This window comes from Cyprinodon variegatus, unplaced genomic scaffold, assembly GCF_000732505.1.
Source record: "Cyprinodon variegatus isolate N-32 unplaced genomic scaffold, C_variegatus-1.0 Scaffold695, whole genome shotgun sequence".
Lineage (NCBI taxonomy): Eukaryota > Metazoa > Chordata > Actinopteri > Cyprinodontiformes > Cyprinodontidae > Cyprinodon > Cyprinodon variegatus.
Genome location: NW_015151148.1, coordinates 171,719 through 189,723, shown reverse-complemented (window position 1 = coordinate 189,723; position 18,005 = coordinate 171,719). Strand labels below are relative to the sequence as shown.

General features: G+C 38.7%; 1 protein-coding gene across 1 annotated transcript in view; it reads left to right on the top strand.

Annotated features, from left to right (window-relative positions):
• sema3c (sema domain, immunoglobulin domain (Ig), short basic domain, secreted, (semaphorin) 3C) overlaps positions 1-18,005 on the top strand; it is an 83,659-nt gene that overhangs the window by 24,134 nt on the left and 41,520 nt on the right. Inside the window, exons 3-4 of the mRNA XM_015394567.1 lie at positions 10,367-10,527; positions 11,061-11,123. Coding sequence (XP_015250053.1) covers positions 10,367-10,527; positions 11,061-11,123 — 224 coding nt within the window. The remainder of the gene's footprint in view (positions 1-10,366; positions 10,528-11,060; positions 11,124-18,005) is intronic.

Sequence of the window (18,005 nt, the reverse complement as noted above, 5' to 3'; positions counted from 1 at the left end):
AGGCTAATGAACTACAACCAGCATTTTGTATTTACTGCATCGTATAATATCAAAAATGTGTTTAATGATCTGAAACATTCAACTTATATCAGCCCAAAAACACTTAAAAAAAACTCTTACTCTGTTTCCTTATTATAAAATATTGTAACACTTAACTTTACACCAAGAATTGTCCCCTTTCAGAAAAGCAAAGTGAGAATCCTTCAATGCTCTTGTGACACAAACTCATTCAGCTAGCACTGGTTAATAAATTTTCCAGACCCACGTTTGCATCCCTCATGAGGATCCCACATATTTTCCAGCCGCTGCAGATCTCTAATATTTGACAATGCTTCCCTACAACAAACCACTGTTTGTGTGGTCATCCCAAACCAGAACCATGGCAGCCTTGTTTACTGCTGGAAGCATCGCTGTTGAATTTAGTTATTTGATCACGCAAGCAACTTTTGGGGCCAAGCCTGACCGAATAGACTGAAAGGCTGAAAGGAGCCTTTTTGTGGCTGGTGGATTTCCTCACTTGGATATAGTGTATAATCACAAAGGGGAAAAAGCTGAGAAGTGAGTGCTGAAGTCTTCTCTGCACCTAATTGTTGCCATACAACAGGCACATAATGACAGGTCCCCTCTTTGTTACTGCCACATGTTTTGGCTTTTGCTTCCATGCTTTTTTTTTTTTTTACCACAGACATGTAACAAAAAGAAAAGAATGTTCCTTTTTAAGTCAAAGCTTGTTGCCTCTCATGGTTAATTCAACTCAGAGGCTGTTTCCTCAGAGTTTACAGGAAGATGACTTGATTCCTGCAGCTGGGAGTTGCTTCAGATCGTCTTACTTCCAGGCTAAAAAAAATAAAAACTTAAGAAGCACAACTTTAATTTATGGGGATTCTCAAAAATAAACCTATTGCATAAAATATGCAAAACACATATTTGATTATTCAGATTTTTAACAATAAAGGCCAACATTTAGCTTCATTAGACTGTAAATTAATTTTTATAATTTTTTTAAACTGCTTTATCAGTTTTATATCTTATAATCAGGCTCTAACCAGCTGCCTCTTGATAAAAATAATAGAAGATACTTGATAAATGTTGAGGATTTAAAGTAGGCATAAGGTCAAACAGAAATGGTTCAAATCCGTAAACTTCAGCAATACAGTGTAACTGGAAGAATACTGTAGGTTGTACGCATTTAACGAGGAAATTAATCATTTCGGTCTTGCACTCAGTGGAGTTCAGGACTTGAGATTTGACTTTAGTCGCTCCCTTTAATGCTTGAGATTTGACTCTGTCCTTAAAGATCCAAGACTTTACCTCAAAACATTTGGGCTTGACTTGGACCTGGAAGAAAGGACTTAAAAACTTCAACTGGACCTCCATCCACCTTCTCCCATTTAATTCATCAGTATTACAGTGGGGCTGGTGCTTATCTCCAACAGTCTATGGGTAAAAGGCGGGGTACACCCTGGAAAGGTTCCCACTCCATCAGTCAACTGCACCTGATTCAGGGGGGGGGGGACTTGAGCCGTGGATGTCTCCCTTGAACACTTGAGACTTAATTTTAAAGTTGTCTTTAGACGTCAAAGCTAACTTAAATCATCCCTCAAAACTGAGAATTGACTTAATATACTTGAGACTTGCCTTCTTCCTAGGAAAGATGGGATCTGAATGTCTCTCTCAAGGACTCAGTACTTTTCTTGGAGTGTCCCCTCAGAGACCTCAGACTCAACTTGTCTGACTGTAACAATGACCCATTGTTACCTGTATATTGGCCAAAGTATTAGCTAAACAGAGCATCTGGTTTTCTACATTGGTTTATTTTTGTCGTTTTGGGTGAAGAGGATTTGTTTGGGTTGTGGTTCTTTGGTTTGCCACATCTTGTTTTCATTTTTGTAAAAAGGTAAATTAATTTCACTTTACAATATTTTGTTTTTGTTTAACTCTTCATAAAAGGGACATTCATGGCTTAAAGAGTTAAAATATTTTGAAATACTCACCTCTACTGTTTCACTCTCCAAGCAGGTGTGTACAGGACTGTACCATTGGATAATTGAGGAGGGGGGACGTTGATCTTATGTATGGTGTTTTCTTTATTGAGTTTGAGTATTTGTTTGGATTGAATTAAAATATTTGTTTCTGTATTTATTGGTAAAAGTATTTCTTATGTAGTTTGTTTAAACCAAATTTTCCTTTTCTTCTTATTGTGAAGCTGAACAGCCTTTTAAAAATGGTTTCTTCCAATTTAGTTCCTTCTCTATTTAAGAAACTTGTCTGCCATTGTTCTTGATTGGTGTGGTTTGGTTGATGTCCTGCACAAGAAGAAATTAAAGTTTTTTTCAGCTGAAAACTCTTCAAAGCATGTTCTTCTTTCAACCAGTTTGGGTCCCAACTCCAAGACTGCTTGGCCTCCTGACAAGCATGTGACACTGACATATCCTTGATGTTTGACTCAGTAAAATGAGCTGTGAACATCCTTCGCTATAAATATTAAAGCTTAAAATTCTTGAAGTGAAACCTCTTTTACCGTTTCTGTACAGTAAACGCAACGGCAGTTCTACCACGGTTCTGATTTGTTGATGTCTACCAACAAGTGACCCGTGAATTCTGATCTCATCTGCAGCTGAAGAAGCAATCTGTTGTTTAATATTGGATGACCTCCGCTGTAACTTGGCTGGACAAAAGGCTTTTGTTCAGATTCTGCTCAGTCAAACTCTCCCGTCGCCACCTTGCCCTTTTCTGCTAACTCCACTGTCCACCAGAGTGGATTGCATCACAAGCAGTGCGCCATGGAGCCAATAGGATATTATGGGTCAAAGCTTATAATCAAAGGCAGGACACAGGAGATTGCTGTGAGGTCCGCAGGGAGGTGCAAGGCCCACCTGCTAGCATGCATAATACAAAACCCACCAGCTGTCAACCTTAAACCCTGTTTTTTCTGTTATTTTGTCTTTTGCTCTCATCTCACTCTACTTTCAACAAGGTTAAAGACTTGAAAACAAGATTCTCCATAAATGTTTTCTTAACAGGACATCAGCTCAGGCCTGTAATTTTGTTGTCACTGCTCTCGGTTAACCAAAAAGCAAATTTAAAGCAATGCCTTTGTAATGATGCCTCAGGTTTGACGTCCTTTACTCAAACAAAAGGTGACCTCAACATTGAGAAATGCATATAAACTGAAATAATGATCTACATGTGCCTCTAAAAGCTCCTTTTATTCCCAAATATACAGCTTAAACAAAAGTCCACACCACAGCTTTTTTTTTTCTCTCTTTATAAAACATGACGTCACATTTGGGTAATGTGTACATTTGTGCCGTTTTATAAAACTGCTACAATAATGTCGCGGACGGCATTTGGACCCCAACACCTGGCCAGATTAGTCAAACTCAGAATGACGTTATGAGCTGGCAGATATTGTGTAAACACATGGAATGGGTTCACTGTGTGACTCTGGAAACTCTTGGTTGTTTACAGCGGCCCCCTTTCTCTCCGCTACAGCAGGTGCTCCATCTGGCAAGCTGAACTTTCGGGGCTGGTGTACAATGCTGCAACAGTGCAGGAGTGACTCAAGTGTTTGCACGAGGCTGAGAGCAGCACACTGAGAAAGATACCAGATCCAATGGTATGCAGACTCCGGAGGCTTTCCGTTTGGCTCTTATTGAGCATGCTGGATCTACACACCCCTGCTGCATCCCATCCCAGCGTTAGGCTTAACTGGCCTTCCACCCTCACATGGGAGAAGGGAAAGTCTCCAGTTTCCCCAACGTGAAAACAATTCTCATAACATTGAGTAGTCGTATTTCTTGACCCCACCCCTATAGGGAAAAATTTGTTTCCCTCTTGGAAAGTTCTGGAGGGATTCTAATTCTATTATCTTAATTCACTGAGGCATCTCATTTTTTATAGAAGAAATGCAATATTTCATATAAAATTCTGCAGAATATAGATGTTAACATCCACCTGGACAGCTGACCAGCAGTGTTCAGCGCCAGGTTTGGTTGTAGCAGAACCTAAAGGTGTCTCTAAAACTGTTACCATAAAATGTCAGCGGTTGTTCAGGTTTTAACTGGTATTTAAGCATTAATATTGTTCATTTTCATAGGTTGGACATTGTTTTTAAATCTGTAAAATATAGATGTCATGGTTTGGAGTTCTTTTGTATCTTTTAACTTCTTGATGTTATTTTTCTTCTTTTTTTTCTGCTAGTGTTTTTGCTGGTGAGATTTTACTGGATTTTTTGTTTTGGTTTTTCCTTAAGCCTGTTATTCGTTCTGCTGTTTTGGTCTTGCCACGAGTTCATAATATGGAATTAAAAATGATTATAAGATCCTGCATTGTGAAATAGAGAAATCTTTCCAAATTCAGGAACTATTTAAGACAAAAATGTGAATTTCAGGTTTTGTTTTTTGTTTTTGGACACTTTTTTTTTTTTTTTTATAACAACATTTTAATATTCTGCATTACACTTTTAAAGATCATATTTCCCCTACATGGCGAATTTTCACATACCTTTAAATAGAGCTCAACTCTACGGAAGAGGATTAAGGCCACTGGGGAAAAAAAAAAAAAAAGGCAACTGATTTTTTTTTATTTTATTTCAGTTTCTGACTTTTTTCTTAGAATTCTGATTTTAATCTCAGAATAAAGTCAGAATTCTGAGATTAAAGTCAGAATTCCCCATACTAAACTTAAATACATTTTTTTCAGTGGCACTAATCCTCTTCCGTACAACTCTGTGTTCTACCGCATTTTGCACCATATTTATTTATGTATTTATGTTGCACTGCTCTGAACTTCTCATATTACTGCCGTTTGCATCATGTCTTTAAACTCCTACACTGTTTACATTTTGATCACTGCTGCACTTTTTAAATGGAAATGTTCATTTCACTGCTAAGCTGCTCATTCACTGTTGAAAAGCTGCATCGAAATTTCATTTTTAGTATATAATCTGTATATACAAAATGACAATTAAGTTTGTCTAAGTATAAAAAAAACTGTTAAGTCATATTCTGCAAAGTAGCCATCTTTTGTCAAAGAAATCAATTATGCTAGCTCTTTCATTTTAATCTCAATGAATTTTTTGACCAATGGTTTTTCTAGATCAAATTTACCAGAGAGGCAAAGGTGTGGCGATTTTTGCAAGGGGGGCACTGATGTATAGAATAACAGAAGCTATATTTCTTCTTTAAATATATTAAGTGAGCCACAAACTGCAGTTTGCAGACCCCTGTGAACATTCTGACTACATCTTCAAATGATTGACCCTAAAAGTGAGCAGTCTGCTACCGTTTTTAGGACAAATTCATAAAATCATAAGAAATGAATTTACTATTGTCCTCAGTGGTCCCAGTCTTGAAACGTTCATGGTTTTTTATCACTAAAATAAGTTATTTTACTTTTTATTTAGATTTGTAACATACCAGGATTGGGCATTCTTCAGAGGAAAGGAATACAGACAAAAATAGGTATAAAGTAATAAACTGATTCTTCTTCCAAAAAAAGGAAAATAAACAGTTAAAGGCATACTATGCAACATTTTTCAGTTAATTAATGTGTTCCATAATGTTTTGGTTGATTAAATGAGTCATTTCAGGTCGAACAAAGGTTTTCTCAGCCGCCCTGGTGGTCTGTAGGGGAAATACCGTACTTGCAAATGCAGGAGCCCTCGGCCCGCACCCACAGGCTCAGAAGTCTCGTGCATCGCGAGAGTCGGTCTTGCTTTGCGGCGAGAACTTGCCTAACTACAATCTTTGTTATTTAGACACATGCATAACAAATAATGTATGAAAACATGCAAAATTTTAAAACTCGAAAATTGGAACAAAATAGTCACTTACCGCCGTAGACATGGTGATTCGTTGCATTCGCCTGTCTGCTAAACTCAAAACAACCGCGCCTGGCTTGACAGAGAAACCAGGAGAACAGCTGAGCATATTTATGACAGTCCACTTTTACTTTCGCCCTCTGGGGGGAGCCTCGCTGGAAAATCAACACCGGTTGCATAGCATACCTTTAATTCTTTATAGCATTATAAACAGGATGACAAGTTTGCATAAACAACCTTCTTTTTTTTTTCAGAAAATGATGGAAACATCTATCATACAGTGACTTATAGATTATTAAAAACAAAGCTAGCTTCCATACTTACTCTAGTGTCTTGATTTTTATTTTTATTTTGTCATTGAAAATAGGATTTTTTTATGCAATCCTAGGCACTGGGCCATGTGCACATACTGGACGAGGCAGTGTTCAAAGTAACACTGCTTTCAACTCAAGATGAGGCAATTTACCTAAACACAGCTGAAGAGGGGACTGAAGAGCTGTGGGAAACTTGCTTTTTCCTGAAGAGGTTAACTTGCCGTTATTTAAAGTTAAACACTTCAAGCCTTACGTTGCGACCACGCCAAACAACACTCCGCAGGAGGGGTTGGGGGTGTGGGGTGCTTGAAGAAAGCCACTTTAATAAAAGATAAAAGGAAACCTCAAAAGCATATGCCACCCAATCATGAAAATGTGACTTTAGCCCAAGGGATTGCAGCAAAGCAAAGCAAACCTGTTGTGCTGATTAGAGGAGGGAATACAAAGAGAGCTTAGACAGGGTCAATACAGGAGAGGAAACAGAGGGTGTAGCTGTACATTATTTGCCACCCCCCAGCCTCTCCTCTCAGTGCAGATTGGAAAAGTGATAAATATGCATGAGTTTGGCTTCAATAGTAAGGCCTTTGATGGCATGGGTAGGAATTTGCTATCTGTGGAGAAAACGGGCTGGAAATAACTGTCTGAGACTGTTTACCATGAGTGGGTGAAAAGCCAAGAGGAACCCGTTTTTTTTTTTTTTACACACTATGCAATCATTTCTTTCTAATGGATCAAACCTTGTTTATTAGTGAATAGCTCAATTAATATTTTCAGACGGCAATGAGATGCAGCTCTAATGATCCTCTTCTATCTTGTTATTTCTGATTCATCACTAGATGGGAATTTATGTCTGCATTTGGGGATTTAATTTTAAGGAAGATGTCAAACAGTTCAGTGTTGCTTAGAAAGAAAACAAATCTACTCATTTATGTTCATGGAGGAGGTGAGGGTTTGCTTTTCTGGTGCATCACCAGCCCTGATTACATGAAGAGGGATTAAATCATGTTTGGCTGTTATTAAAATTGAGTTTTTTAACATCTTTTTTTTATTTTGGTATACTTAAACCTACAGGGGCTGCTCAGTGGAGCAGTGGGTAGCACTGCTGCCTAGCAGCAAAAAGGTTTCGGGTTTGATTCCTGGCCCGGGGTTTTCTGCATGGAGTTTGCATAGTTTCCCTGTGCATGCGTAGGTTCTCTCCGGGTACTCTGGCTTCCTCTTACAGTCAAAAACATGAGTGTTAGGTTAATTGGCTCCTCTAAATTCTCCTTAGGTGTGAGTGTGTGTGAATTGTTGTTTGTCTCTGAGTTGCCCTGTGATGGACGGGGCCTCTCGTCCATAGACAGCTGAAGATAGGAACCAGCACCCCTCGCGACCCAGCTTGGGGTAAGCCTGACAGAAAAATGACGGGTTGATGGAGGAAACCTTAATTTGGTCCTTTTTTTATTTCTGTTGATGCAAAGTACAATGCGTCCGGCGCCATTGCCTCACACATCTGCCCCGTCTCTACCCACACTTGGCCACTTCTTCCCTTCCTGCTGCCATTTCATAAACAAGCCATGTCATTTTAACATAACTAAACCATCATCCATCAGTTCATTGTTTTTAGTTGTAAATTAGATTAATAATTTTATGGAGTGATCTATACAATTTGCAATGGTCTCATGTTAATTTAACGCTATCTGATTTTTCTCTTCATTATTCCATTTAATCTATTACAGGCTCATTGGTGACAGCTGAGGCTTGTGAATTATGATAGATTATGACCCCTGATCTAATCAGACCAACTCTAGGTGACTTTTTGCTTGTTGATGGTGCCTAATCGATTCATCAAACCACATTCTATTGCCACAGAGTATGAGCAACACAGAGAGGGCTGTTTTATATAGTTGGTGTCAGAGTAGATGCGAATTACACCCTTGGCTGATATAAATCTATTTTTCATCAGTTCAAAAAATCTTAGGTTTGTATGGAATAAGGATTTGCCTGCAAGCAATAGGTTGTTGGGTTAACTCTTCAAATAAATGACCTCTGTAATTAGTGAGGGAGTACATGTTCCAGTTAAAGACCTGCAACCACTCATCTTATGCTGACTGCTGAGATAAATGGGAACGGGGGGGATAGGACTAAGTGGATGCAGCAAACGACTTGTTAAGTTTTTGGGACATGTCGTAATTTAGATGAGGTTGAGGTATCTTATCAGAATCAAATCTGGACACCTCCCATTGGAAGCTTTTCTGGTGTTTTTCATTGGGATGAGAGCAAAGGGTAAACCCAGGCCTTCTATATACCTGATATAATCTAATAAAAGAAAAATGTTGGCTTTCCTTCCAAACCCCCATGAAATAATCTGAAGTATTCATAAAAGAAACGATGGATGAGTAAATTAAAGTCCACTTGGAATTAGAAATAATAGTTAGTATTTGCTTTAAAAAGTACGGAGGCCGAGAGCAGTCGTGTCTCTGCGATACATTTTCACGGTGGTTTTTCTCGAGAAAACGACTGTTAGCTTAAAAAATGTAGGTTCATAAAAGAGAAACTGAGTTCACACAGAAGAGGGATTTTTTAATGGCTTCTGCAGAAGTAGAGAGCTACATTCAGCTACATCTACTCTCTCACTGACTTCCTCTGCACAGCCCTTTTATTAGCAGATCATAACACATGGGGTGGGTTACAAAATAGAGTGTTCTTCTGACAAGGCAATTGATCAGGTCATAGGACAAAATGCTCCTCTGATTGAATCACAGAATAGGGTGGTCTCCTGATAACTGTGATTAGCCTTGCACAAACATCAGCAATTTTCTACCCCCGTTGCATGACAGTTTGCAGTAAACAGAGTGAAGCATCTCATTCTCCAATGTTCCATATGCACACACATTAACTTTATAATCATCATTGAATAAACCTAACAACGACTATATTTTCTCATTATCTAAAGATAACGAGAGCCGTTTTTTCATGATAGCGAGATGATAATTTTCTCATTAGAAGGCCTTTTTCTTGTCATAACGAGATGATTGATGTGTGTTAAAACTGATTACATCCTTCAATACCACTACAGCAGGATAGGATTTATAAGTATAAGTCATGGCAGCCTATGTGTAATTCTGTAAATAATCCTGTGTGTAACTTTAAAGGTAACGAGACAATATTGTTGGTTTGATGATTTACTTCCACTTCTGATTCATAAGCAATTAGCCCTATGCCTCCGGAGCCTGTTTTCTGAACAGCCCAAGTGTAAAGTCTGGAACAGTTATAAGATGAATTAACCCCCAAAATGAGTCCAGATTAAAGATTTTCATTAAAAAACTGTCAGATTTCTTTCTACTGCATTTCATGCAATCCAATAATCCACCTGACAATGAGTGAAAAGAAAAAAGTAGTTGTGCATAAGGTACCGCGAATGCACAACTACGGGCCCTGCAGGCATGGATGGATTGGGAATCCAGGGCTGTTGGCCAGCCTCATCAATACTCATATAGGTTAATCATCTCATTATCCCAAGATATCAATAACTGTTTTTGAGATAATTATCTTGCTTTCTCGAAAAACAATTAATAGTTTAACGAGATAGTCATGTCATTATGTCGAGGTATCCAATGTAACCTCTTTGTTGCCTATTTAGAGTTTTTGGTTTTCTTTCACACTGGAAACTCTCCTAAACTCTAAAGACATGAGAAGTTTTCACTCTCAGCAGCAGCTTAAAGAATAATGAAGCTGCCGTTTTGTTGCTTTCTGCTCAAATTTGACTTGGCTTTGAACTTGTTTGGGTTTGGTCTTGACTTTATCTCCAGTCATATATATTTATATCTCATCTAGAGATCACCTTAAGCAGTCATGACTACAGCCTTGTCTGTTTCAAGAATTCATGCGTCTCTTGTATTCGCAACAGATTAGGTTGCTACTCAAGCTTGACGGAACAGAAAAGCTTTCTTTTATATCTTTACTGGCTTTCTGGTTCTACATGGCAGATTAAGTTGGTGCTTTAGTTACATCTTGTCTTTGCTCCAAGTCAATATCTGGTGGCAGCTGTAGCTTCTCCTGTCTGAGGCGTGTTTAAAGAGCGGCTGCCAAATCCTAAGATCTACATTAAGTTTTCTTTTCAGATTTTCTGCTTCTATCTTTTATTAGATTTTTTTTGCCTAAACGTGGAGAAAAAATGTCCTCTATCAGCGTGGAAACAACTTATATGACCTCTTCCTTTGCATTTTCTTCTTAATGTTCTTCGCAGACCTAATGGCCTCACAGTCATTTGAACACTTCAGCCTATCTGATAAGCCTATGGACTACAGGATCCTGCACATGGATGAGGACCAGGATCGGATGTATGTGGGGTGTAAGAACCACGTTCTCTCCATGGACCTTAACAACATCACTCATGGCACGCTTAAGGTCAGCATATGGTTTGAGTTCAGAAAACACCTTCTTCTTATGTAGTTTTGGCTTCTTTAGTCCCATCTTGCTTATAACCCAAAATAAAAATAATGAAACAAAAAACAAATTATCTTATAATAGCTTCATAGAGCAAGATAATTGTGCACTTACATGCAAGTAACCCTACATTTCTCATAATCACTGCAATTTTAGGTTTATTTGGGAAAAGCATTAACTATTTCTGAACGCAGTGAAGGAATTATCATTCATTTAATTGACAGGAGTCAAGTGGATAAACAGATGGGAAAGCATTTAGTTTTCCCCTGGGAGCCCCACACTGCATCCACTTCTTTCCCCCAGTAAATTGCATGATATATTCATTTTTTTCTAGACCTTTAAACCCCCTTCGTGGGTTCTAGACACATTTTCCACAGATGAAAATAATTATTTCCTCTTAGCCATGAAAAAGCATATTTGAAAGCCATCTATTGTATCTTTATATCACAAACAAACGTAATGCATATTTCTTTTTTTTTTTTTTTGGTCTACAGCTGTTTTGGCCTGCATCTACAAGCAAGATAGAAGAGTGCCAAATGGCAGGAAAGGACCCCACAGTAAGAGAAATACTCCTCCTTTGGCATCATTTTCTACTTTTTGTTTTCATTCTCTACATTGCAAAATTATAACAAATGCAATACATTGTACAAAAATGTTTGAGTTAATAGAACAAGTTATACACCTTATTTTTTACAACTTAACTAACTTGAGTAGAGCTAACTTGGTGACAATAAGTCATTTCCAGGGAACCAACCTTTAGATTTTATCTACTGGCAGGGAGCATCCAGATCATCAAGTGCTCTTCGGATATTATTTCATTTATCCATTTTCTGACACGGTTAATCCCAAGTGAGCTCGTGAGGGGTGCTGGTGTCTAACTCCAGCTGTCTACGGGCGAGAGGCGGGGTCCATCCTGGACAGGTCGCCAGGGAAACACAGAGACAAACAGGACAAACAACCATTCAAACACACACTCACACCTAAGGAGAATGTAAAGAAGCCAATTAACCTAACAGTCATTTTTTTGGACTGTGGGAGGAAGCCAGAGTACCCTGAGAAAACCCATGCATGCTCAGGGAGAACATGCAAACTCCATGCAGAAATACCCCGGGCCAGGAATCAAACCCGCAACCTCCCAGCTGCAAGTAAGCAGTGCTACCCACTGCACCGTTCATTTCATTAAGCAACATGGAAACTTACATATATAAGCCAAACCGGGCTATCGGCTGCTGATATCTACTGAACTTTCTCCGACCAAACCTGTAGGGGGAGCTCTACCTATAGCCCCTGGAGTAGGGACAAAAAAGAAGAAGAAAAAACCGTACCGGAAGCAAAATCCATACCATCAGCTCATTTGCACATATGCAAGCACATATTCATCCAGATCACCATAAATAATGTAATTATGGTACTAAAGGTACTTATTTTTAACCTTAAATCACCAACTAATGCTAATGCACAGGTAAAACATTTGTATGACTTTTCAGAGTAGTCTGGAAAAGTAAAACTATCTTTTTTTGTTGTTTCTTTCTTTAGATTACACACTATATACCATAAGGTTAACATGAAAGGAAAACATCAAACTCAAACAGACCAGATTTATATTTAAATCCAAAGCCAAAGAAGTTAGCTGCAGGAAGTAGCGTAGGATCCCGCTTCCGGGACAGATCGGGCACAGACGAGTGATAAAACAGAAAGGATTTTTTTTTTTTAATTTTCTTTTTTTTATTATTTTATTTTCACAACAAAAACAGAATAATGTTTCACTAAAAAAAAAAATGTGATGGACAACTTATGAAAAACCCTCAAGTGGCTTAATGAGCAACTTCCCCCCATTTACAGGGTAACAGAAGACCTCGCCTATTTAGCCAGGCCAACAATTCCCTTTAACGACCCCCCGTCAGACACTTAGACAGGTATGGGGCATTGCAGGCTAACAAAAGAAGCCAAATGACCCCCATTCCAAAGGGGTGGACTCCTTCGTCCGTTACAATTTGCTTTTTTTTTCTTTTTTTTTTTTTAAACGAGGCTTTGATGGGCTACTGTAAAAAACCTCAAACTCGATGCTATTCCTGACATTTTGAATTGAAAAAGCTTCTTGGATGGGAAGCGAAACGTCTTCAAACTTGAAAATAAAGTCCAGTGGATTGTTTTTAATTTTATTTTTTTGGAACTATGACTATGAGCTGGATGACTGAGAATCTTCACCAGCATATGAGAAGAGGATTCCTTTTCAATTGACTTTTTATTAAACTAAGCATTTCTCTTTAAATGCAATCTTATATTGCTGTGGGGCCATAAATCTTAGCGAACACTGAGGTTACCATAAGAATATTAATGGTGTCTTATCTTCCAAGACTGAAAGTGCTTATAAATCTCTGGCATGATGGTCAAGATCTAAATCAAAGCTTTTTTTTTTTTCACCTGTTCCCCAATCTGTTCTCCCAGAATAAAGTTGCTCTTGGGACTTTCCCCGAGCATCTGTTCGCTTGTCCCAACTCCAACTACGTTTGCAGCCAACTGTCCGCTGTTGGTTCATCTTTTCATTGAGTGCTATGGGTACAAACTGGAAGCTGAAGATTGTTCGAAAATGGGTGTACATATATCAAGGGTTGCAAATAAGGAATGGCAGACTGTTGTAGAGATTTCATTAGGCACTCGGGTTCAGAGTAGGACTTGTTTGCTAAAACAAGACGTCTAATGAAACGAAACAGCCAGACTGATTCCACCTCTGCATCTGTTCTCCTTTAATTGGATTGAGTTCTACTGAGAGTGTTTCCGGCTTATAAACAATTAAATGTGGAGCGTTAAACAAAGAGAATGAGGGAGACGGTGATTTAACCAAAAGAAAAAAAACAGCATTAACAGATTTTGTAGTGATTAAATAAACCAAATGGCAGCTTGGTTTAACAGAGCTAGTTTGCCGTTTCAAAAATAGACGAACTGTTTCCAGTAACTGAGCCATTTTTGTAGCTCTGAGTAATCATGTGTGCTGCTGACACGCTCCCTCAAATATTTGGGTGAGCCATCTCAACCCGGAGCCACTAAGGAGCCCCTGTTTCCTCTGTCCTCCTTCATTCTTACTGCTTTCTGCTTTTATTGGACGATAATTCCCGATTTTGTCTGCCACAGTTTTTAGTTTCTTTTTCTCTGCTGTATCTTTTATTTTATCTCAGCCACTCAGCTTATTTTCTTTGTTCTTAAATCTCTCCCACGTCTTGGAGGCTTACACTTCCCCTCTCTACAAGCTGAGAAATACTGTTTCCATATTTCTTTTCTTTTTTCCCCTTCCTATTGTCTCAGCTTGTCAAAAGATGTAAGGACAAAGATAACACGAGTCGTGATAAAGAGGTGTTCTTATTACACCACTAAGAACTGCTTGTGTCCTCCTGGTAGTAAAAAATGTCTTTTAAGAGTTGGTGATAACAGGAACCTATTTTTTTTATGATTTTAAGCTCATACTTTTCCACAACCATCATAAAACTTGTTTTTTCAGCCATTCAGAGTTGGATTTTGTAATGTGCATTGGATCGTTGTCCTGCTTCATAATCCGGGTCAGGACCTGATGGCTGGATAATCTACGAGATTGTTCCTTTTCTGAGATGCTGTCAGTTTTAAGTCAGATGTCAAAGGGATTCATTATTTCTTTATGTTACAGTTTTTCCCTTACAATACACAAAATGTGGACCATCAGTATGTTTTTGGACAAATTAGAGACCAATTAGTGGTANTTAAAACATTTGTATGACTTTTCTGAGAAAAGTCTACTTTTCAGAGTAGTCTGGCAAAATATGATGAAACCATCTTTTTTTGTTGTCATTTCTTTCTTTAGATTAAACACTATATACCATAAGGTTAACATGAAAGGAAAACATCAAACTCAAAAAGACCGGATTTATATTTAAATCCAAATCCAAAAAAGTTAGATGCAGGAAGTAGCGTAGGATCCCGTTTCCGGGACAGATCGGGCACAGACGACTGATAAAACAGAAAGTATTTTAAGGCTTTTATTTTCTCATACATTCTAATACATTTTTAACCTTTAACACATTATAGTTTTCTTACGCTTGCATTTGTTCAGCAGCTTTAATAGGAGAAATAAATTTCCAAATGTGTGAATTTGGGACATTTGTCCTCTGCAGTTACTGCTGCTAGCAGGTTTTTGTGCGAAATAAAAATTAGCTCCTTATTCTTTCAATTCCAAACTTTTGAAGATTTTTGTATTTACATAAATACAGCATATTATAAAAATGAAAAAAAAAAGGCTATACACTATAGCCTTTAGGACGTTACTATGTCTGCTATGAGCATGTCCGATGATGACGACATGCAAGACAATGGAGAGAATGTAAAAAGTATCGATTTCTTCCAGAAATGTCTTCAATATTTTCTTTACAGTGTAGTTTAGCATTCTTAAATGTTTTTAGTATATAAATAAGTATTTTCAGTACCGTTATTATTACACAGTTTTTCGGTGATCCGGATCATATCATTCTGTTCCTGCATGCACAGGATGGATCGTGCTTCCGGGACAGATCGGGTAGTGACAGCCAGTTATAATGAAGGGGTGTGAAGTAAGCCATGTTAAGAAAGAAAAAAACAACCTTAAACAAAAGGGGGGGACTCAGATTTCAGCTTTCAAAAACCTACATTCCTTCCTGCTATCATCGCAACTTCCCCCCATTTACAGGGGAACAGAAGACCTCGCCTATTAAGCCAGGCCAACAATTCCCTTTAACGACCCCCCGTCAGACACTTAGACAGGTATGGGGCATTGCAGGCTAACAAAAGAAGCCAAACGACCCCCATTCCAAAGGGGTGGACTCCTTCGTCCGTTACAATTTGCATGTTTTCAAAACAAAAACGAGGCTTTGATGGGCTACTGTATTAAACCTCATTTTGAATTGAAGAAGCTTCTTGGATGGGAAGCGAAACATCTTCAAACTTGGAAACAAAGTCCAGTGGATTGTTTTTAATTTTATTTTTTTGGAACTATGACTATGAGCTGGATGACTGAGAATCTTCACCAGCATATGAGAAGAGGATTCCTTTTCAATTGACTTTTTATTAAACTAAGCATTTCTCTTTAAATGCAATCTTATATTGCTGTGGGGCCATAAATCTTAGCGAACACTGAGGTTACCATAAGAATATTAATGGTGTCTTATCTTCCAAGACTGAAAGTGCTTATAAATCTCTGGCATGATGGTCAAGATCTAAATCAAAGCTTTTTTTTTTTTCACCTGTTCCCCAATCTGTTCTCCCAGAATAAAGTTGCTCTTGGGACTTTCCCCGAGCATCTGTTCGCTTGTCCCAACTCCAACTACGTTTGCAGCCAACTGTCCGCTGTTGGTTCATCTTTTCATTGAGTGCTATGGGTACAAACTGGAAGCTGAAGATTGTTCGAAAATGGGTGTACATATATCAAGGGTTGCAAATAAGGAATGGCAGACTGTTGTAGAGATTTCATTAGGCACTCGGGTTCAGAGTAGGACTTGTTTGCTAAAACAAGACGTCTAATGAAACGAAACAGCCAGACTGATTCCACCTCTGCATCTGTTCTCCTTTAATTGGATTGAGTTCTACTGAGAGTGTTTCCGGCTTATAAACAATTAAATGTGGAGCGTTAAACAAAGAGAATGAGGGAGACGGTGATTTAACCAAAAGAAAAAAAACAGCATTAACAGATTTTGTAGTGATTAAATAAACCAAATGGCAGCTTGGTTTAACAGAGCTAGTTTGCCGTTTCAAAAATAGACGAACTGTTTCCAGTAACTGAGCCATTTTTGTAGCTCTGAGTAATCATGTGTGCTGCTGACACGCTCCCTCAAATATTTGGGTGAGCCATCTCAACCCGGAGCCACTAAGGAGCCCCTGTTTCCTCTGTCCTCCTTCATTCTTACTGCTTTCTGCTTTTATTGGACGATAATTCCCGATTTTGTCTGCCACAGTTTTTAGTTTCTTTTTCTCTGCTGTATCTTTTATTTTATCTCAGCCACTCAGCTTATTTTCTTTGTTCTTAAATCTCTCCCACGTCTTGGAGGCTTACACTTCCCCTCTCTACAAGCTGAGAAATACTGTTTCCATATTTCTTTTCTTTTTTCCCCTTCCTATTGTCTCAGCTTGTCAAAAGATGTAAGGACAAAGATAACACGAGTCGTGATAAAGAGGTGTTCTTATTACACCACTAAGAACTGCTTGTGTCCTCCTGGTAGTAAAAAATGTCTTTTAAGAGTTGGTGATAACAGGAACCTATTTTTTTTATGATTTTAAGCTCATACTTTTCCACAACCATCATAAAACTTGTTTTTTCAGCCATTCAGAGTTGGATTTTGTAATGTGCATTGGATCGTTGTCCTGCTTCATAATCCGGGTCAGGACCTGATGGCTGGATAATCTACGAGATTGTTCCTTTTCTGAGATGCTGTCAGTTTTAAGTCAGATGTCAAAGGGATTCATTATTTCTTTATGTTACAGTTTTTCCCTTACAATACACAAAATGTGGACCATCAGTATGTTTTTGGACAAATTAGAGACCAATTAGTGGTAGTTTTTGTCATGATGTTACAAAGTTCTGACCCAAAAATGCAGAAAACCCAACAGAGAGACCAGGGAAAAGGTTTAACGGGTTTTATTGAAGAAGTAAACAGGGGTAGAAGTGTTGCTCTGAACACCGCTCAACCGGAACTGTAAAGTGAGGGGAAGTGAGGGTTAGTTCAGGCTTAGTGGGGAATTTGACTCGTGAAACTTGGAGAAGAGGTTTAGGTTGCTGACTCACTTTTCCAGAGAAGTTGTTGAATCCTTGACTCCTGTCTGTGCGCCGTGGTTCCGGTGTTTGTCTGATTCGATGGAGGGCAGAACAGGTTTTACCCAGAATGCGGTTGATAGTTGGAGAACAGAGAAACTGACTGCCACTCAGATTTCCTGCGGTACTTGAACGGGTCGTAGTGGAGAATAATCCCTTTCTCACTGGAAAGCTCAAACGATCTCTTGGGGAAAGTGGATCCAAACCTCCTGTTTGAATCCCAGCTCAGTTTGAAGCTCAGTTGATTCTTCCAGGGTGTGAAGGTCCGAGAGATCCAGTTAGCAGGACAACTTTCTGCCAAGAGGCAAAGATAAAACTTAAAAGTTTAAAAGTTAAACTCAGGTTGACAAAAACTCAGCTTGACTCAGCAAACTCAGCTTGGCTAGGGTACCCTAAACTGGCAGACACTCTGGCGTCTAATTAGTGGCAATCAGCAGCTTAAAGGAATAGTACACCCAAAACATGATTAGCCTTCATTTTCTACTCACCCCCATGCTGAACAACACCCTGGAGTACTTTTTTGATATCTCAAATGCATCTGGAGATCTGGGAGGAGATCTGGGAGATGAAAGTGCGCATTCAGCGTCTGCTCTGCTCTGCCAATAATGCAAGCGTAGAAGAAGAAATGTGCTGT